The 23310-nt window shown below is 37.4% G+C and overlaps 1 protein-coding gene across 2 annotated transcripts in view; it reads left to right on the top strand.

Moving 5' to 3' along the window:
* Nucleotides 1-23310, top strand: part of Ttc29 (tetratricopeptide repeat domain 29) — a 192659-nt gene that overhangs the window by 95224 nt on the left and 74125 nt on the right. For both annotated transcript variants that reach the window (XM_074041061.1, XM_074041062.1), the window contains exons 9-10: nt 7373-7464; nt 15575-15698. In XM_074041061.1, coding sequence (XP_073897162.1) covers nt 7373-7464; nt 15575-15698 — 216 coding nt within the window. The remainder of the gene's footprint in view (nt 1-7372; nt 7465-15574; nt 15699-23310) is intronic.

Here is a 23310-nt window from a genome sequence, read left to right as displayed (position 1 = left end):
CAGGAAAATTGTTCAAGCGAAGGCTAGATCAGGGCTTCTCAATAGTGGCATTACTCACATTTTAGTCTTGATAATTCTCTGGTATGGGGGGAGTGGTGTGCATTATAAGGTGTTTAATAGCATCCTTGGTGTTAACCCACTGTATGCTGGTATCATACACCCACACTATAATAACCTATAATATCTCTAAACGTTGCCAAATAGCTTCGGCAAGGGCAAAATAACCCCCACTTGAGAATCTAATAATTCTCAAGTGTGCAGACAAGCACTAGGGAAATTTAAGCAGTTGCTTCATTTAAATCCTTAGTAAGTACTTTTAAAACCACATCTTATTGGAAACTTCTAACATCCTTCCAAGGTAGGCTTTGTTAACATCTTAGGCAGATTAAGTTACCTGACACATGTCATTCAGTTCATAGTAGACCTGCCATTGCCTATGAGATATGTAGAAAAATTGAACACCCAGAGGAAGACACGATTAATTATCCTAGGAGGTCCCTCCAAAGCATGGTCTTGCCCTCAGAGTAGGAGTCACTGCTGATTCAAATACAGACTCAACTAAGGAAGAAAGAAGCAGAGAAAGGAATATACACAGGAAAAATACCCAAAATATGGGCAAAAGAAGGATTCAAGTTCACTGACATTTTTGCAGAAGTACAGAATTCTCATTTCAAATGGGCTAGATTCTAGAACTCACTTTGTGTGGTGGTTTCTATGGGTTGTTTTTCCACAGAAATAATGGTAGCTTCACCCGTTTATACTTCCAGTTACTGACCAGGGTGATCTGATTGTGTTAATCAGAGCTGGGCCTACTCAGTGAGGTGCCCCCCAAAAGTACTTCCTCTCGTTTCCTGAGGCACAAGAACAACTGCCTGAGACTTTAAAAACTTAGAATAATGGGGATCAAGGCAGCCCATGGCGCCATCTTGATTGTGACATATTTTAACTAAACACATTGAGCTACCCTAGAAGTAGAAAGGCAGAAACTATTATTATTTTAAATTCCTGCAAAGGACTGGTTTTATATGCATGTGGAATAAAAAAACAAAAATGAATAACCTGTCTTCCCAACAATAAGCAAGTCTTTGTAATCAAAAAGATAAACTGCAGTTACAACCTTTTCTATTGGATAGTTGTTGCTTCTCTGTATCCTTGTAAAGTTTTTTTGGTTTTCATTGTGTTACTCATTCTCATCTCCAAATGTTTGCTCAAGCTGCCCCCCCAACTACTGCCTAATTACGGTCATTCCTTTAAAACGCACATTGAGTTTGTGGCTGTATTTCTTCAAAGTTCTAATGAATATCTGAAATTCATTTCCAAATACAACATATGCTGCACAGGGCTGGGAGTATTCTAGGTTCTAGTGTCTAGAACAAGGCTTGGCCCCTGGCAGATACTCAGCATTTGTGTGATGACTTAACATCCTTGGGCCAGATTTTTAGCCCTTTTTATAGATTTATAGCACTGTATAATGTCAACGACTATGAAGTCTTACTTCCTTTAGATAGTAAGATCTTTAGATGAGAAATGTCATTTTATATCTAGGCTTCACAACTAGTGGAATGTACTGGAAGAGTTCTTTGCATGATACACTGATTCTGAAGTTTGAGCAATATGAAAAAAGTGACAAGAGGCAATAAATAGCAGTAAAGTTACCTTCAAAGGTGTCATGCTTGCTTTGGACATTCTCCTCTTCCCTTTCTCTATCTTTTCCATGCTACCATGATAAAGAATATTATGGAAAAGCAAATGGAGTGCCTAGAAAACCTGAAGGTATAGAAATAGACAAGAAAAATGAAAGAAGGAAAAGAGGGAGGGAGAAATGGAGGAAGGAAGGAAAGAATGAAGGAAGGAAGGAAAATTTTTAAGCCAGTATCTGCCTAAGAGATCGTGTCAAGACAAGGCTGGCTTTTGTTAAGCTTTTGCCCCAAATTATTCTGCCACACCTGAATTATTTAATTTTGCTTTGTTAGATGGCATAAAAACCACAAGAAGAAATGATTGGGGGTAGCAAACATTTTCTTTTTGAAGCTGCAACTGTCTCTGGCAGAGTTAATGACCTTTGAGTCATTCACACTGAAGTCTGAGTGAGTTTAATCAACTGCTTTTCTTCTGATTCTTAGCTGAGAGCATTTCCCTGGAGAAATGCAAACACCCAAGCAAAAGGAAGTATGCCAAAAAGGTATAGGACAGATGCCAAATATCTCAGAATTTTTCCCAAGACAGACTTTTCATCCAAGGAAAATAGACAAGAGTGTCTCTCTCTCTCTCTCTCCCCGCCCCACTCTCTCTCCCAGAAAATGAGAAATAAATGGAAAAGGGTAGTATGAGAAGCCTTATAGCTATACGTTTTTCTGTATCTTGATTACGGTGGTGGTTACGTGACTATATATGTGTGACAAAATAGCACAAAGCACACAAGTGCATGTAAAACTGATACAATTTGGGAAAGGCTGATGGATTGTCTCAATGCCAATTCCCTGACTGTGACATTGTACTGTAATTATGTAAGAAGCCATCGCTGGGGAAAACTGGGTGAAGAGTGTGTAGAATCGCTCCACATTACTTCCCACAACTGCATGTGACTCTACAATTATCTTGAAGTCTTTAAAATAAATGAGTTTGTGCAGCATTTTTGTAGAGTGACTGGATGGACAGAGGAGTTTTCCACCCAATTTGGAAAAGTTATATCTGAAGTGATATTCACGATAGTGGTTTAAGGTAATGTGAATAGGAAGTTTAGGAACATGATTGCTGAAATTTTTTCTTTTTAATGTCATCTAAAATAAAGATCCCATAGGAGAGCAATCACAGTGGAGTCAGAAATAAGAAAAACAGAAGAAGGTAGGAAGAGAGACAAATACCAAATAGTCCATTGCACCTTCAGAACTGTTTTGTAACACCTTCAGAACTGTTTTGTAACACCTTCAGAACTGTTTTGTAACACCTTCAGAACTGGTAGTCTTAATCACTGAAAGGAAAGAAAACAGTAAGGTCCTTAATATTATTAAATATGAAAATATCTTTCTCTTGTCTCCTTAAAGATTCCAGAGCTCAGATACAAAAATTTTACATTCTTGGGTAACTTGTTAGTCTTCTGGATGGCAAGGATACTTTGCTACTGTCTTGTTTCTCTCATAGATAGGTAGGTAAGGGATAGGTGATAGATAAATAGGTAGACAGATAAAGGTTTGATAGATATCCTTCTCATTTTGCTGGGCAGGTGACAATCTTGACTTAAGTCTGATGTTCACTTGAAGGCTATTGCATGAAAGAAATTGACAAGCTTTAAAATTTGATTTTGCACCACACGATTCTTCAAAGAGTTTGTAGCATGTTGCCAGTGTTACTCTTTTACGTGTACTCATTTTTTTTTAAGTATTCTATTAATTTTGTCCTTAGGTGACCACGACTATTATCTCATTTTGAGAACTTGGATTTTATTTGAAATTTTTTTTCTAATTTTATCAATTTCATTTTGGTGAGAAAAGAGTCTGTTGTCTTCAAAGTCTAGTGAAATAGTTTTCAAAACTTTATCTCTACCACTCATTGAAAGTATTGGAGCAGTTGAACTTTTCCAACTCTGATAACCTCGTCCCCATTCACAGTTTTGTTATACATTGGGGTTTACATAGTAGCATGAACCAGTACTTTCCTCTTTCTTTTGACGAACATTCATTAAATTCATTCAATGTGAACTTTAAAGTTATTCTCACCTCTCCTTTATTTGCAATGATAGATTTGAACCATCCCAATTATAAATTTGCTTCCAACCTATTGATGAAGTATCCATCAGATTTTCACATTGCATTTTCTCCTTTGAAGTGTTTCTTGGAAATATGGTTGCACTGTTTGTCTAATTTTTAAAATTGATTTAAGTTGTTCAATATCTATTAATTTATAGATTATACCTTATCTACTTTAAAAAGCATGTAAGGTAGCTGTGTTAGTCAGACTTTTCTTGCTGTGACAAAATACCTGACATTAACAACTTAAGGCAGGAAAGATTCGTTTGGTTGATGGTTTCAGCGATTTCAGTGAATTATGGGGGTTGAGGGAAGGAGACATGGTGAAGCAGAGCAGCTTGCCTCATGGTGGCCAGGAAGTAGAGAGAGAATGCCTCAACTCACAGGCCTTCTCTTTTCCTCTATTTATTCCATCTGGGCCCCCAGCCCACAGGATGCTTCTTATGCTCTGAGCAGGTCTTACTCTGAGTTAATTGTCTCTGGAAACATCCTCACAGACACACCCAGAGGTGCACTTTACTAATCTTCTTGGCACTTTTCAATCCAATCTACAAAATTCATAATCTCTACAAAATCCCTAATCTCATATTATTTTTTCCATTTATTTAATGGTTTCGTTTTTATTTTCATGAGACCGGCCTACTTCCTTTAGCCTGAGCCACACACATCACCATCTCCTGGGTTTTGTCATGGACTCTTTCTATGATTTCACCAGTATACATAGTGATTGATCTTTTAGACCAACTCCTCCACTAGACCCCCAGTATGGATTTCATGTAACTGACTGTTTCCTTGTTTGGCCATTGTAATGAACAATATTCTTTCAAATGCCTATATATTTCCTGAATTTAAATCAATTGTTTAAGGAAATACCCAAACTCTGTCAAGCCATAAATAAAATGAGTTATATTTTTTTGTTAGGTTAGTTGGTTTTGGCAATAGTGGGGTTTGAACTCAGGGCTTCACACTTACTAGGCAGGAACTTTGCCACTCTACTACTTGAACTAAAGCCCTCTTTGCTTTAGTTATTTTCAAATAGGGTATCACATTTTTGCATTTTTGACCAGGTCAACCTGAACCTCAATCCTTCTGCGTGGCTGGGATGACAGGTGCATACCAGATGCCCACCTTATTGGTCTACTTAACTTGCCCCGGGCTGACCTCAAACCCTGACTTTACTGATCTCTGCTTCCAAGGTAGCTGGAATTGTGTACATGAGCAACCGCACCCAGCAAAATGAGCTGTGTTTATTTCAAGGAGGGAAACTCTTACCAGGGGCTGTTCACTGGTGGCTGATGAATAGACTCCCAAAGAATTCCTGTCCCTTAGGACAGAACTCTAAGGAGTATAATCCTCAGATTATAGGATAATCATATAAACTTATAGTAATCTTATAATCATATAATCTTATAGTAGCTACACAACTCTCAAATAGGTTTTCTTATTTAATTAAGAAGAAACTAAACACAAAAAGCTTTCCTAGCCCAAATGTCAACATTGGGAATGGAAAATGTAGGACCTGAATCCAAGTCTTGTGATTCTAAGGTTAGTGTTCATCCCAGTAGATCACATCTGTCTCCATACAGAAGCACTGTAGAACCAAGTCTGAGGCCACAGGCAAAAGTCCTGGGCTGCTTTTTGTCCTTGTTGCTCCCTGGAAGCATGACACGCTGATGAGGAGTAGGGGCCATCAACACTTGGACACCTCCACTCTTATCCATAGACTAATGAGTCACACCTCTTGGATAAAATGTGGCACCTCTAAACGTTACCACATGCTTTTACAGTGTCCAGGGGCATGGGAGGGTGGCGAAGTGTGAGCACAGTTTATGCCCTGGAGAAACCTGTCTTTGCTAATTCAAATAATTGCATCAGTCCAAAGTCTGTACCCTGGGCTGCAAATGATGCCTTGAGGGTTTGTAGCATGTTCTCATCTATGTGAGATTTCTAAGGCCTAACACAGTATCTAGGACACAGTAACTGTATCTATTGGGAAAAAATGAACTATTTTTGACACAGATATAATATTCAACCCTTACTTTTAGGTTCTAGAATGTATCTAAAAATATATATGCCAAAAAAAAAGATACTAGAAACTGACTTCCTAAATATTTTGATACTAGGATTCAATAAGGTGTCTTATAAATTCAAAAAACTCAGGGGTTCTGCCTCTTACCTTAGAAAGGTAAAGTCACATCAACTGAATCTGGGTACTGTTAGGTACATAAAACAATGAAAAGAATATTCTCAAGTTTATACAAGGATTAAGAGGCTTAAAAATAAGAATCAAGGTTAATCACCATGCATTGTGTATTTCACAATTACTAAAAGAATAGATTTTTAAGACTCTTAACATTAAAAATGACAAGATAGAAAGGTGCTAGGTAAGGTAGTTACCTTGATTGAATCTTCCTACGGCAGAAACATGGACCAAAATCTCGCATTGGATCCTATAAATAGACGCAAGCGTTATTTGTCAACTAAAACTAAATTTTTTAAGATAAAAAATGAAATTTTTGAATTTTGCAGGTGTTGCAGGAACTGAAACCTGGGGTTAATATGTACCCATGAGTTAGTTTTGGCATTGGCATGATGTCAAACAGTCACTTACAAACCACAGGAAACCCAGTTTTATGAGGCATCACAATGGCTTCATGGAAATCATTTCCCAACTCCTAACTTTAAAGTAAAAGTGAATATCAATCCTGCCTTGATACTTAAACCCTTGAGGTAGTCTGAATCAGGCAGTAGTTAGGGCACAGGCCATATTCGTGCCCCTCCCCCCCACACTGCCTCCCCAATACCATCAAATGACTTTCACTAATTCTTTCTTAGAAAATGTGCAAAAAGGATTTCCATAGAGGTCTTTGGAGATTTCCTGTGTCCTCATGTGTGTAATAGGTTGGGTCAAGTCACAATAAAGGAAGAAGAAAGAAAAAGGATTTTTGTCTTATGTATTTTTTCCTTTTGGTCATTGAAAGGGGGGAAAATAAGGGGGAAAAAGGAATTGTACCATAAGGATGATGTCAGTGTTAAATTAAATTAAGATCATATGTTTGGTTGTGGCAGCCATACTCTTTTGATTACTGAAGAGATCACTGGCAAAGAAATATGTTTGTAAGAACTATTTTTAATGTATACTATGCATGTGTACCCACCATGAGATATGCATCTAATGAAGTGACAGGTTTAGAAATAGCCTGTCCCCAAATTCATGCTTTTCAAATAGCTATTTATAGAAAGAAAAGTGATATTTAAACCACCAGAGTAGAATATTATAATCTGCCTTATATTACCTTAGATAATAGTCCCATCTTTTAAAATAATGTTGTAAACCATTCAATTATTTATTCACACCTAAGTTTTATAAATTGGGAGATTTGGGATGGTACAAGAAAACAATTATTTTTACAAAAGTAAGACCTCACTGTCATGGCTTAAAGAGATTGCCATGAAACAAGTTATCTTACAGATAAAAATAAAACAAGGCAACATGAATTTTTAATAAAAAATATTTTATAGAGACATTAAAAACAACCATTAATTTTAATCTTTTCTGTTAGAAAATGAAACATCAGTGGATCTGGCCGTTGTATATGTTCAATATGTATTTCTCTCCCTGATAGGCCTTGAACACTTACAGTCAAATCTCTGCAGACCTGGATGATGATCTGAGCCTGGGGAGAGCCTATGAGGCAATAGCCAAGGTCCTGCAGAGGTAAGTTAGCACTTCCTTGTCTTGCTGTCACTGTGAATTCACTCAACCATGGAAGATTTAAATTGTTTGAGGTCTGTCGCTTTCCATTACTGCCTGCTTAAATTTTAAGCAGTGCCCTTCTTAAGTGACCCTTTCATTGTAAGTTATTTTAAACCTGTGTGGTATTTAAAAAGACATCTAAACTCTTCTTTGTCTATTCTTCTACCTTTGTATTATTTCCTTTCTGGTTTTCTGTAAGTTTAGCAATGACCTTGAATGAAAGGGGAAAAAAAAAAAGCAGGTCACATCTCACAGGTTAAGAAAGGAGAGAGCTCAGTGCTCTGTGGTATGCTTCAGTAACTGCCTGCCACAACCTTTCCAGAGCTCTTCCTTGAAAAAAGTTTTGTTTATTCTCCAACTACACTTCTTCCATTAAGAAGACATCTCTCCTTTGATCATAGCTGGATAGATGGTTGGGTGCAAACCCAAAAATTCCAGTATTTCATTTAAGACAGAAAACAGTAAAAATTTACCTGAAGAATGTCTAAAGCATTGTTTTTGATGGGAAAATACACGATTTGCCTTTCACTGGTTGTATTGCGATCACTGTGTACTCCGTTTAATCATTCATTGCCCAGCAGTGTTATGACTTAAACCAACACAGACGAGCAGTAAGTTGTCAAAGGGAAGGACTTACTGTTCAGTACTTTATCTTCTAGCCAAAGTTCAGCTTTTTCACGATAGTGATAGTCAGAGGTAATAAGGATTATGCTCAGTTCACACTTCTGTCCATTCGTATTTCATTATAAACATATACAGGGTGATGTTTTAAAGGTAAAAAATTGTTATTTAAAAGGCATTGAATGTTTACATGTCTAGTGACCTGAAAGTGGAATCATTATAAAACTACTATTGCTAATATAATAATCACTGCATAAAATATTAATACCTGTGAAATGGAAGGTGCCCTACAAAATAACAAACAAAGTCATTGCTGGATAAATGGTTTGGGAACACAGACAGATTGATGAGAGGAGGGACGTTTACTGAAGAAAGAAAGGGCCAGCTACAGGTAAGGAAGGCAAGCGTCGAGTGAGTGTCATAGTCCCTCTGCATAAAGATGGCAGGCCAGTCCTCAGAAGACCAGCCCAGCAACCACTTAAAAGTCTTACTTTGCAAATAACAACCCGGAAGATGTTTGAATACAAAGAAGAGACTGGTAAGTATTTGATTTAATGTCTATCTGGTATTCAATTTAATGTATAGATGTAATGTATAAATATAATTTAATGTAAAAGAGCAGCCCTGTGCTCTTTTGTCCAGCTCATTTTGATAGTGAATTATTATTACTAAACTCTCTGTGGTTATCACTCCCTAAAGTCAGCAGAAAATGGTCACATTCCTATTCCTGCTCTGTAGTGAGTGACAAACCCAGCCAAGGCCTGCACAGTTATAAATGTGTATCCCTTCCTTGTTTCTAAGTTTTACAAAATGGCATTTCGTTGTGGTTCCAAGAACTTCCTAGAAAAATGTTTTTTTTTTTTTTTTTTTTACAAATACTGGATACTTCCTATGTCACAGGGCACAAACTGAACTGCCCCTTTCATTACTGATGGTGTCCCCATTTAGTTTTTGCAACTTCTAGAGACAAGAGGTTGACTTCAAATAATTTTCACCTGTTCACCTGTGTCTCCTCTGTCATAGTTTAGCCACATACCCCAGGATTTGAATCCTGGTCTCTCCACTGAAAGCTAACAGGAAAGTTGGGCAATTTATCTACTATTGTTGGCAAGAACAGACAATCTAATGTTTCATTTTGGCTATGTAAGTACTATTTGGGTTTAGGAGTGGGAAAGGACATGGCTGTATCAGATCCAACAGGAAGTCATTGTGTTTTTCTTAAGCATGGGGACAAATTTGTCCCAACATTCTCAGCAGTCCAGCCACTTACCTTAGGACAAACATATGATAGAGCAAGAAGATTTGTCCCCATTTCACGTTGCTACCAAATGAAACTAATTCCACTTATAAGAATTCCCTTCTACTAAAGTGCAGTAAGGCTATCAATGACTTGTAGGCAAACAGGGGTCCTTAATTTTATACAAAACACAGAAGAGAACAAGGGCCGCTTCTTCTGAGGTCACAGGAAAAATTGTCCCAAGGCCTCAAGCTCTCAAGTGCAAACCTATCATTTTCTAAAATGGTTCCACTCCTGAGGAACACTCAGGAGTGTCACTGGGCATATTCTTTCTATATCTGCACAAAATAATTCAAGAGTATGATCTACAGACACCCAAGTATTTCAAAACTAAAACCTGAGATATCAGAGAAGCCTTATTAAATTAAGTCCATTAAAGAGTCAAATCCTTGATATAAATTTCACAGTCATTTTTAGAAACTGTTGCCGTAAGGCTCGATAATCTTCAATAATACATAAATACATGCATACGTATTATTCCTTTCGTAGTCCTAAATGGTCCTCGGGTTTAGCAGCAACATGCAAGAAATAGAATACAGTCAAAGCAGAGGGAATTATGGTGGTGGTAGCTGAGAGATAAACCAAGCTGTACATCAACTTAGCATCACCTCTCACTCTCTTTTCCTAACCTGTGCAGTTGCACCAGTTTCACTAATGGTAGCCTTGTCTCTATAAACATATTTTATCTCTTTAAAGACAATGGAGGAGGATAGAAGTGTATGGCTAAGGCCATCAGCCAAGCATGCGTGAAAAGGTGAATCAGCTCAGAGACTGGAAGCTTCGAAAATGGTGATTAGAATTTATACTAAGCCCTCAATTGAAAAACTCACCACAATCTCTCAAAAGTGGAAATTTGGTTATATGGAGTTGTCCGTTTGGTGATGCTAAATCCAGGCCTGGTGTTAGGTTTTAATAGTGAACACATTTTGTTATTTGGGCTAGTGGTGTAAATAATTCTAACTGCAAGGGTTTAAATTGCATAAAAGAAAATAACCATTGGCAATGTAATTCCCCCCCCTTTCTTATAAAACTAATGGAAAAAAAGAATTGATGTTCTAAAATTGCCTTATGACACTACTCTAAAAGCCAGAATTATGGTTCATAAAACAAAGAAAAAGTGAGTTGAGAAATTACCAAGTAAATATTATAAGTATACAGACAGACAGCTCAAGTGAATACAGAGAAGGAAAAGCCTCAATCTTCTTTGTGAACTACATATGTACATACTATACCTATATATGCTCATTTACTGAAATAGCTCTTTTGTTCATTTCCTGAAATGCCACAACTGTTCAGCTTAATCAGGATGACTACTTAAAAGAATCTAGGAAAACAATCACAAAAATGTGTTTGAGATACACTAGTCTCTACTACCCCATCTCCGGGTTTATTCCAAACCAATTGCTCATTTTCTTGCAAACTCCAGTTAAATGATTTCCTAGAAAACTTTCCACCGTGGAGATCTTTAAATCAATCAGTACAAAGTTGCAAGTGTGAAAATTACCTTTCTGTTATAGCTGAAAATTAATTTCTTCTTGCTTGAGAGAAATGGCATGCCCTAGTAATTTTCATATATTCTTTAAAATGGAACATCCAGGCTTCTATGTGAAATATCCTAAAAAAATGACCCAAAATACATGGAAACATTTCTATTAATTCATGAAATTAAGAAGGGCTTTTTACATTTCCTCCTGTCACTGGTCCCATTTGCCTTATTACTTTCATATGTGGCCCACAAACTTGGTGACACAATCAACAAAGCCCTTAGTGGCTGTTTCATCTCTGCCCTATTTGGTTCTTCTCTCTGAGTAAATGATTAAGTTTTCATGCATTGGTTCAACCAAAATCTATGTTCACTCAACCACATCCTTTATTGATTACTTCTACAGCAAACAGTAGGCCAAGTGTGATATACATAATTGGACAGTTGTCATGGGACGTGGTTTGTTAACAGTCCTGTTTTCCCAGTTGGAAACTGGGATCACCTTGATACACAAATATTCTGCACTGTTTCATTCTCATTCTTTGGACCGAGGAGTCCTGTTCCTCAGAATATATATATGTTTTTAACTCTCTGAGGTCTGGTTGAATGAATTTAATGATTATACACATAATGTGCTTTGCTCAAGGTGCACCTGTGCACTGCATATAGAAAACTGGAATTAACATTTGTCTAACACTTTAACTGTGCCCTTGAACTTATACAAATTATCTGTAGCCTTTCTGTAGGGAAAATATTTGATTTTTCTCCTCTTCCCATGGCAGACTAGCTTCTTAATCCATTGCTAACTTCCACATCTGCAAGCCCTTTAACCAACATCTATTGTTTATATTTCACTTGCTATATTAATGACTTTTCAGGTTAGAGGGCTGTACAGTCACTGAGCAGAGCATATGATGTAGCAGAGAGAGACTTTTCTCAAGCATTATTTTAGAGCAAGTCCAAGATAATTCTGGATGTTTAGAAAGTCTGTTGATCCTTCTGTTGGGAGACTCAAATCACCCAGCAAGAGTTGTAGTTATACGATTTTGTATTTTGGCTCACTGAACTTGTTTCTGTGTTGTTGTTGTTTGTGTATATCTTGCTTTAACTATTCTCCACAGACAAACCTAATCCAAAATGTACTTCCGGGGCTGGTGGAGTGGCTCAGGTGGTAGAGCACCTACCCAACAAGCGTGAGGCCCTGAGTTCAAGCCCCAGTACTGAAAAAAAAAAAGAAAAACCAAAATGTACTTCCACCCCAAAATATATCAGCTTTTAGGGACAAAAAGGTACATAAACTTTAGTGAGCCCATCTTAGCTAAATAATATTAATACTGAATTTTCCCTAAGGTTTCAAAGTCATATGCAAAGAAGTCTTAACCTTTTAAAAAAATTTTTCTTAAATATTACAGTTCAGGAAAGATCTTGAAAAGTTAACATCAATTTGATTTTTAAAAAAAACACGTTTAGTTTTAGCCCTAGAAATTTTATTGCATTTTATATTGTATTTTTATTTATTAATATTTTATTTATTAGCATAAACATTTTATCTATTAACATTTTATAACTTTAACCTCTCGGTTTTTCTATAAAATAAATATTTAAATTAGAATAATTAGTAAACCCCTCATATTTTGCCCTATGCTAACATCTGAATAATTCACAATTTTTCTGGTGAACTGATGGTAGATTAGTCATAACTTTAGTATAAAAAGTGAGTATGGAATTATAAAAACAGTATTCATAACTTCAGGAGTTGCAAAATTCTTTTCTATTTCTAATATGTAGAGCAATCAGAAAGAATGCCTTTGGTGGCACCTGACACTTAAGTAAACAAAAAGTGTTAGCTCTTTGATTCTGTCACTAGAAAAGAGACAGCAGGACTTTCTGTGTCCGTTGTGCAGAGCAGTCACTAAAATCACAGTACCTAGTTCATTGTGGGGTGAAAGGTCTTCGCAAAGCAATGCTTGCCTCAGCTGAACTTTCTTCTGTAGAGGGTTTCAGGTAGAGAACTGAGAATATGGCAGCTGTTTATGTCACTGACGAGGACAAACTTCCATTGGTTGAATCATTAGTATGTGCCAATTTTTCATCTCATGGCAATTTGTGGTCATTTTATTTCATTTTTTAAAATTTTCTTTTTTTATTGTTGTGTTGGGTAGGGTACTGTGGCATTTACAAAAGTTCTTACAATATATCAAATATATCATACTTGAATTCACTCCCTCCACCATTCTCCTTTATCCTTCCTCCCCCATTCTTGGAATAGTTTCAACTTTCCATTTACATATATGTGTACACAGTATTGCCACCATATTCTCCCTTCTACACATGTGTACCCAGTATTCACACTACATAACGAGGAAACAGAAGTCTCCCCCAGTTTCATTATGTTAACATAGCCAAAGAGGCAATGCTGAGGGTAAGGTCCTGCATAGCACACTGTGATTTTAACTTAGTTATAAACACACCACGGTTTATGAAAAAGTTATCATCCAAATCTTGGGATGATATGCCAGCCAACACCCCTAAACCTGCCACCTGTTTAAAAATGGACTCCTGTGGAAATGCTTTCTGACATTGTCCTGTTTTTTTTTCTTTTTGTTCTTTTTTTTTTTTTTTTTGGTGGTACTGGAGTTTGAACTCAGAGCCTCCCTCTTGGTGAGCAAGCGCTCTACCACTTGAGTCTCACTCCCAGACCTTTTTGCATTGGTTATTTTTCAAACAAAGTCTTACTTTATGCCCATGCTGGCCTTCATCACAATTTCACTTAGCTGGAATGACAGATGTGTGCTACAAAGACCAGCTTTTGTTGGTTGAGATGGGGTCTCGAGAACATTTTTCCAGGCTGATCTCAAACTGAAATCCTCCCACCCTCCTCCTCCCAGAAGATTACAGGCTCCAGCCACCGCGTCCTGCCCATCTTCTTTTAAATATCTCCCAAAACAGCACATGATTGGCTGAGAGTTAGATTTGGTCTTTTGAAACAGCCAAAAGAATTTGGAGTCACTTTTAGAAAACAGGGGAAAAAAATGTCCAGGTGTAATCCTAGTTTTGGACAAAATTCACTAAATCACTTAAGAACACTGAAATAGTATATCTGAAGGAGTTCCCTAATGAAGCATTCCAGAAATGCCATCAGCCCCATTGCTAGCTGTCCTGGAAGACAACCTCTTGGAGGGGACCGTCATTGTTCCTATGCATATGAAGAACATCCCGGGAATTAGAAAGGGGGATCCAAGTACAATCAGGGCCAGAAACAGACATTTGCAATATAGCCATAGGTCACATCACAGTAGCCTATTTGACTGCCCAGAGTAAGCATTTTCTGGAGGGGACAACAGAGCTCTGGCAGAACTCTGGAAAAAGCCAACTTGAATGGGCAGAGAACTTAATGTCAATGAAAGACCCAGAAACAAATGAAAGGCACGGCAGAAGAGAAAGAGCAGAGCCTAGCTTATAATAGTGGACACTGGAGAGCAGAAAATACTTGGAGAAAGAAGGGATGGTCCCCAACCTGTGGACTGAACACCTAGTGAGGGTGGAGGAGGCAGGAAGAAGTTGCCTTCTATGAATCCATAAACCCACTAAGTTCAAACTTCAATGATGTCTCCCTTGGCATCTATTACGATTTTTCAAATTTGTTTAAATGCTTTGAGATCATTGCATTCACTAGACCTGGCTTAATTAATTAATTAACCTAATTCCTTTTAGCTACCTTAAAAGACTAAATTTACTCTTTAAACTCGAGACTTGCTCTTAAGAAAATAGTCCAATGAATGGTTTCAAAGCACTGAATACAATTCATGGTATTTATACAAAGGATTTATACACTTATCTCACCAAAATGACAGCGAAACTTTTCAAACATAAGAAACATGTTCCCAGAAGCTAGCATATGTTAGGTCATTTGCTGGTTTCACAGAACTTCTCTGTGGTGTCGAAAATCAGTTTGGTTAGGAACTCCAAAGGCCCACATGGCTGAGGGGCTCACAGTTTACCTTAGTGCTAACTTTCACATGTACCTCATTGTTTCCCTTCTCAAATTTTCAACCATTCTTTGTCCCAAAACTAAGTAAATGCCTAGTGTACACCAAGCACTCTGCTGGAAATTACATACCTCTCAGAGAGTTGTAACAAATGTGACACTGGTGTGTGTGACTTTAGTGATACTTTACATTTCACAGCTCAGGGAAGCTTGTAAGAATAAACTAGCATTCATCTTTCACAATCTTTTTGACCTGTAACCATGACCATTATCTAATTTCAGGACCTCTTCAACTCCCTAAAACGAAATTCTGCACAAATCATCAACCACTCTTCACTCCCCACTCTCAGCCTATAGCAGCCACTAACCTACTTTCTTTTTCCATTGAGTTTGTCTTTGTGGACATGTCATGTGAACGAAATCATACAATAAGTGATCTTCTGTGTCTAGCTTCTTTCACTTAGCATGTTTTCAAGTTTCATCTGGACTTTTAAAAATATTTATCTGCACTTTGTTCCTTTTTATGACTGAATAATATTCCATTGTGTGGATATACCAAGTTTTGTCAGCACAGTCATTCAACCACCTTGCATTTTCTGGAGCCATGACACAAAATCCCTTCTTTCCACCATGACATCAAATGAGATGATACTCCAATGGTTTCCTATTTTATTTATTCTAGCCAAGGAGAGACAATAGAGGCAATTAAATACTTGGAAAAAGTAGTAAAAATTGCAAGAAATAACTTTCAAAGCCTGGATATTGTGAGAGCAAGTACAATGCTTGGTGACATCTATAATGAAAAAGTGAGTATCTATGTCTCCTGTGTTTGGGGAAATTTGCAGTTTTAAAAGTCTACTCTCATCTGATCCTCACCTTCCCACCATATATCACTCAAAGCAGTCCAGACTGCAGGCTGTAATGAATGCACAAGGCAAGAACTGGGAGAGCAAAACCTCTTTGCTCCTCCTCTTTTAGTCCTTTAGGGATGTCTGGACACAGTCCCCATGAGTCACTAATCCTGAGTCATCTATTCACAACCAGTCAGAATGCTGAGTGACTTTGGATTTGAAGGGCAATTAAAATATTTAAATTCAAAGGAACTTCATGATAATGGTTGGCTCCTGTCTCTTTACTCCTGATATCTATCTCTCTAGCTCCAAATTCTTGTTTTGTTATCCAGCTGTGACACCCACTCTTAAGTCCCCCCAGGAGAAGAAAAGACAATCTCAAGAGTGATTCTGAAATAAATTTCGAATAGAAATTTAACAATTTCCAAGAAACCAGGATGAATAGTAAAATGCACTGGTCATAGTGGACTTTTGTCATCTTTTCTCCCAGTTTTACCCATTTTGTTTTTTGCCCAGTCTCCTTTAGCAAGCATAGGAAAGAGGTTTGTTTCTCTAGTTACAGATGCTGGGTATTTTGGGTTTGTTTGTTTTTGTTTTTGTTTTTATCGTTGTGCTGGGGGTAAATTGTGGCATTTACAAAAGTTCTAACAATATGTCATAGTTGAATTCATTCCCTCCATCATTCTCTTTATTTTCCCCTCCTTCCTCCATTCTGTAACAGTTTCAACAGTCTCATATTTCCATTTACATAGATGTGTACACAGTATTTGCACCACATTCACCATATTTCACTTTGTTTCAGAATGTTTTTAGGATGTTTTAAGGCAATGAGTTTGAAATTAATTTAAATGAATGAAACGATATTTCTTTTTTTCCTGCTCTTGCAATCAAGGTGCCCCCTGTCTTGTGTCTCAGCTCTTTCTTACTCCCCCTGTTTCATTTGCCTGCCCTCTCTTCTTAACTCACAGTCTTAAAGCTCCCTTTCTCTTGTCTCTCTCTCCCTCTTACTTCTCCCTCTGTCCTGCCTCCTCCTTCTTGGCCAGGAAATTTACATATATGTCCATTTATTTATGGTCCTTACTTTTCCTAATTCAAACTGTCACCTTAAACAATAAGTAGACTAAAGTTCGAAGAATAACTAGAACAACAATTAGATACTCACATTTCTGTTTCTTAAAGAAGGCAATATTTGAGCTGGGTACTGGTGGCTCACGCCTATAATGCTAGCTAGTTGGGAGGCTGAGATTAGGAGGATCATGGTTTGAGTCCAACCTAAGCAAATAGTTCACGAGGCCTCGTCTCTAAAATAATCAGAGCAAATAGACTGGAGATGTGGCTCAAGCATTACAACACCTGTTTTGCAAGCATGGAATTTCAAATGCCAGTCCTATGGAGCGGGCAGGGGAGCAGGGGAGGGAAGAAAAGGCAGTGTTTGGCCTAATATTATTTTTTCATGTATTTTATCCAGTATCTTTTCTATCTATCAGCATAACCTCTATTTTCATTATCTTTAATATTTGTGCTATTTCTCTGTTTTATAATTTTAACATAAGAAAGAATTGTTCACTTTTCCTTTCTCTCACTTTGTTTCCTCTTTCTTGGTGTCCTCCCTGTCTGTCACTCCTGTGGTTCTCGGGGTTTCCCTCTGTCCTCGGTTTCTGAGCTTTGTCTACTGCCTTCACTTCCCAGTCTTCTCTGAGGTGCTGCTCTCTGCTCTGTTAACCAGCCATCCATACACACACCTTACGCTGCATTGATCTTGGATTTGCTTTGTTTACTCTTTGTAGGATATAGTGGTAAAAACAGGCAAGACTTACATCCTGGTAACACTTCCCATCCAATTGTGGCCTCCATCCCACACTAGCAGGATTGACTTGCCTAATAAAAAGATAGTCATAGTTTTTAAAATGATTGTTCTTCTAAACGGAAGTGCAAAAAACCCACAAATTATTTCACCTTAGCACCAAACACCACCCAAACTCCAGCCCTTTGTGGGCACAAAGTATCAGCCTATTTTCCTAATTACAGAAAATATGGGGAATAAGAAACTTTTTGGAAGGTGATATTATTACACCTACGTTTGCTTAGCATCTTTGCCAAGAGTTTGTATCTCACCACTGTGTACTTTATATTCTTGGATTTCTGATTCCTGGAAGACTTGAATATCCAGAGATTATCAACTATCACAAGTTCACGTCTATCAAATTATCCCTATTCTGATATAAATTGGGAGGATTCTGGGTGTTCATGTTAGTTTCAAATATATATGCTTTGGATATTCAAGTCGATTCAGATACTTTACTGAATCGTGTAATGAATGGCCACTGATAATTTGTTACTCAAATTGTTAAAGCTGCATTTAATTTTTGTGCAATATTACTCTTCGGGAGCATTTCTAAGACAAAAAAAGCTACTGATAACTTCTTGGGGTCACTCTGAGTTGGTAAATCCACAAAAGAATCGTTTTAAGCTATTAGACATAACAAAATAGAGATATTAGGAATAAGTCATTTTTCCTTCTTTTCTGTTTGAGCCTTGGTAACAACCTGAATTTCCTTCAAGTATTAAAATGCCATTTCCCAGGAAAACATTGACAACAAATGATTCTACTCCTCTGTTTTTCAGCGCTTATGGATGCCGGCATTAAATACCTTCATTCCAGTTATGTGACCATAAGCGCTAGATATTAAGCTTTTCCAAGAAGGAAGTTACATCCGCTGTGCATGGTGGCACATGCCTGTAATCGCAGCACTTAGGAGGCTGAGGCAAAAGGATCCTAAACTCAAGGCCAACTTGGCTACATTGTGAGATGTATATAATACCTAAGAGGAGGAGGAAGAAGAAAAAGTTCTAATAGCAAGGCAAGGAGGAACTACTTTGGGTTTTTGTCTACTTGAATTAGAACTGCACTCAGCCGCTAATTAATTAACTGAGACTTTAGGCAAATTAATACTTTGAGCCTCAGTTTCCTCATCTTTCAATAACAAGATTTCTTGAAAACTAGCTATGTAAGGATTAGAAATTTTAAAATAAACACAGGGTACCTGTAGAGCTCCTAGGATATATTAAATACACAATGACATCTCAAGCTTGGATCTTCCCTCAACTCCAGAAGTATAACCACTGGGTACTTGGCATATTCACTTAGATCACTTCAAATATAACCTACCTAAAAATTAAACTCAGCTTACCAAAACATTTTGTTCCTGTACCAGTTGCATCTCCAATCCTGATCTCTTCTTCACACTGCATTCCTGTAAAGCCAACAGCTCACTTAGCACTTCCTCCTGAGTTTCTACTAGACATCTCAAGTTTTGCATTATTCTCTTCCCTTGACCACTCCTCTCCAGTCTTTCCCATCTTAATAAATGGTAGCATTACCAATCAATCCGTTATTGAAGCCAAAAATGTGATTGTCCTTTGATGCTTCTCTCCTCCTTACTATACCCTCAGCCACAAGCCAGTCTCACACAAGAGGCCAAAGTAATCCTTTTTTTTACTAGTCTATGATAGTTATACAGTAGGGCTCATTGTGACATTTCCATATGTACATATATTGTTCCCTGGTTTGTTTTAGCCCCTAAATTATTCTTCCTCCTACCCCACTCCCTTTCTTCAAATAACTTCAACAGGTTTCAATGTTCCATATTCATACATGTATAGAAAGTAAATCAACCATATTCTAAATGTAAATCAAATGATCTTCTTTCTCTTCCTAAAACACTTCCATTACTTCCCATTCATCTAGAACATACAGATAAACCCTCACCCTGTCCTGACATATGAGATGATCTCATCCCATATCTGACTTCATTGCTAACCACTGTTCTCTTTAACCCACTCCACTACAGCCAAAGTGACTTTTATGGGGTTCTTCAAACATACCCAGCTAGTTCCTACCTTAGGACTTGTGCCTTCCCTGGAACTGTCTCCATGCAGTTCTCTTCTATCTGAATGTGGTATTGCCGGTTTCTTGCTATTCAGATCTCTGTGAATTGTTACTGCATCCAAAATGCTCCCTTGGGGACCCAATCACAAGTAACCGCCATGTTACTCTCTATCATTACTATATTTTAATAGTCCATGTCACATTTATCTTGTAGCTTTCTTGTTTATGATGCATTCTTTTTGTTATTATTACTTAATTTGGCTGGAATGTAAGCTTAATGAGAGCAGGGACCACATCTGCCTTGTTAATTACTTTATTCTGATGGCTGTACGTGAACCTGGCACAGAAGTGGTGAGCAAAAACACATCAGTTGATTGAACCATTTTTGTAACCAATTTCACTTAACAATAGTATTCTCTCACTTTTGAAATTCCAAACATCTGTTTCATTTTTTGTACAATATTTTAGTATTTAAAAAACTTGTCCTGAATCTTTCAAAGCAAATCTAACGTTGCTGCCCCTCACTCATCTACCTGTACCTGGTGGGCCCTCTGCAAACACCTTCATCGTGCCCGCCCTCCAACTTCCATCTTTCTCATGCAATGTGGTATAATCATATTTTTAGCAGTAAATTCCAAGAAGCAGTATTATAAGACAAAAATATAATATAAATCTTTATTTAGATGACTATAGTATGGTTAAAATTAAAATTATCACTTTTTTTTTTTGGTGTACTGAGGTTTGAACTAAGGGCTTTAAGGGCTTCACACTTGCTAGGCAGGTGCTCTACTGCTTGAGCCACTCCTCCAGCATCTTAAAAATAACCTGTATGCATGTATATTCGTGGAAGATGGGGCACCTGTCTGACTCTGGATGTGATCTTTTGATGTAATATTGATTGAAAAACTACAATTAATATAAAGTAGCCAAACAAGAATGTTCCAAGGGAGATAATCATGTATTTACTTTTTATGAGATTTCTCAATCCTTAATAAGATCAGGGAATAATCACAAAGTTAAAAGAATGGTAGTTCCAACATTAAGTTGTAAAAAAAGACAAGAAATGATTTGTCCTTTACTACTGAGAAAATGCCCATTTATTTTGATCTTGCTCATTGGATAGTGACATTTTTAGACATCAAGAAGGATTTGGTAAGAATCAGAATAATGCATGGAATTCTGTGTTATAATGTCATATCTCGAGCTTGGTTTCAAGGTCTATGATGTCATTAAGACCCTACCTTGGAATTGACCACTGAGTGATCATTAAATGACATTGTCCTCTTCTCACAAAGCGAATACACTCACTGCCTACCTCAATCTTATATTTAAGTTAACCAGGAATCTTCTGAGTTTTCTGCTAGAATAAAGGTTACTTGACAACAGACATTAACTGGGAAAGTTGTACAGAATTTTTGGAGAAGAGATGAAAGTATAAACTCTTTAAGAGTTAAAGCTCACTCCAAAACAGTAAGTATAAAAATGCTTGCACCTAAGGAGAACTAATGTTGTATTTCCTGAGCAGTGTTTGGAGCTAGAGAAATGTGTCCTGATAGCAGTTTTATGGCAGTTGTGTGTCTACAGAAAAGAATAATTATCTAGTCATAGCACTTCTATTTTAGGGAGGAAAGTGCTTGTTGCCTAAGATTGAATCAGTTTCAGGTGCAGCAATACTTTCACTGATAGCAAGCTCACCCACTCATGCTGAATCGTCACTGTCTGGCATGAGGTCCCACACATAGTGACTGCCTAAGGAATGAATGGATGCGTGAATGAGTACATTTTAACATAACACATAAAATAGCCCTGGAAATTTACATATAAATCCATTTATTTATGGTCCTTACTTTTTCTAATTCAAACTGTCACCTAAAACAATAAATAGACTAATGTTCAGAAGCATAACTAGAACAAAATTAGATACCCACATTTCTGTTTCTGAAAGAAGGCCATGTTTGAGCTGGGTACTGGTGGCTCACACCTGTAATCCTAGCTACTTGAGAGGCTGAGATTGGGAGAATCATTGCTTGAGTCCAACCTGAGAAATAGTTCACAGGACCTCATCTCTAAAATAACCAGAGCAAATGGGGTAGAGGTATGGAGATGTGGCTCAAGCAATAGAGCATCTGCTTTGCAAGCATGAAACCCTGAGTTCAAATCCCAGTCCCACCAAAAAAAAAAAAGGCAATGTTGGGCCTGATCTTATGTTTTCATGTATTTTACCCAATATCTTTGCAATCTATCAAGACAACCTACTATATTTTCATTATCTTTAATATTTGTGCAATTTCTCAATCACACTTTGCTTAATTGGCATAGAAATATCTTTGATATGGTTTTATTTTTTCCTAATTAAGTAATCTTTTTCTCTTGTAAATTCTGTTTTGTAATTTTAACAAAAGAAAGAATTGTTGACTTCAACAAAGAATATTTATTGCTGATATTGAGGGACTCTGTTAACAAATTTTAAATGAACAGTTCACCTGGACTGTCCTTGTGGTCATATAACGTACAGCGTTGCCTGTGCTGCTTCTGTATGTAACCCGACACTAAGTCTTGCTTCTCCCCTGCCTCACCTTGTTAGCAACTTTCTTTATCCAATCAGCTAACTACACTTTGAGCTCCATGATTGTACAGAGGGTCATAGAGTTGAAAATGCATTTTACCTGTATTGGTAAATGGTATAAGGCTGTTTCTACAATATTTTGTGCCCATTTCCTTCAAAAAATGTGAGAAGATGACTTAAAACTTCAGTATAAAGCAGGTGCTGTGGCTCACGCCTATATCCCAGCTACTTAAAAGCTGGAGATCAGGAGGGTTGTGATCCTGGCCAATCCAGATGAAAAGTTAGCAAGACCTGCATGTCAATTAGTAAGAGGCCTGGTGCGATATGCATGTTATCCAACTGTGGGAGAGGTAGAAGAAAGAGGAACACAGTCTGAGCCGGTCTCTGGCAAAAGCCCAAGACCCTACTGAAAAATAACAACAACAAAAGGCTGGCGGAGTGGCTCAAGTGATAGAGCGCCTGCCCAGCAAGCATGAGGCCCTGAGTTCAAACCCCAGTACCATCAAAAAGTAAAAAATTAATCCATCATAAAACATTCTGTGTTGTAAAAATAGTTTCTTTGGAAAATAGTCCTCAGCTATGTTTTTTACATTTTTACATTTATTTGTAATACTTTTTATTAATCATTATTATTTTAATAGTACATATTTACAATGCAATAATTCAATACCTATGTTCGGTGTGATCAAATCATGATAATTAGCGTTCTGATCTCCTATCACTACTTTGTGTCTGGAGTCTTTGAGTGCCTCCTAGATATTCAGTAAAATGTAGACTAAGCTCTGCCTCACTGTGCCATAGAACTCTAGAACATACTGCTCCTGTAGAACTGGTTTAGGTAGCGTGCATGCTTCGTTCAGATGTGTGGATGGAGGAGAAGGTGATGGAGAGGGAGCCCAATGGATTAAAGGTCAGTGAAGAAGGAAAATCTGTTCCCTAGAGTCTTTCCAAGTATAGCTCAGTCCTAGAAAGAATATCCTTCTTTTTATTTGTTTTTTTTTATTGTTGTGCTGGGGGTGGCATTTACAAAAGTTCTTACAATCCATCATACTGAATTCACCCCTCCATCATTCTCCTTTGTCTCCCCTCCCCCCATTCCTGGAGTAGTTTCA

This window comes from Castor canadensis, chromosome 9 (assembly GCF_047511655.1).
Source record: "Castor canadensis chromosome 9, mCasCan1.hap1v2, whole genome shotgun sequence".
Taxonomy (NCBI): Eukaryota; Metazoa; Chordata; class Mammalia; order Rodentia; family Castoridae; genus Castor; species Castor canadensis.
Note: the sequence above shows the minus strand (reverse complement) of the source record. Positions and strands in the feature narration are given on the sequence as shown.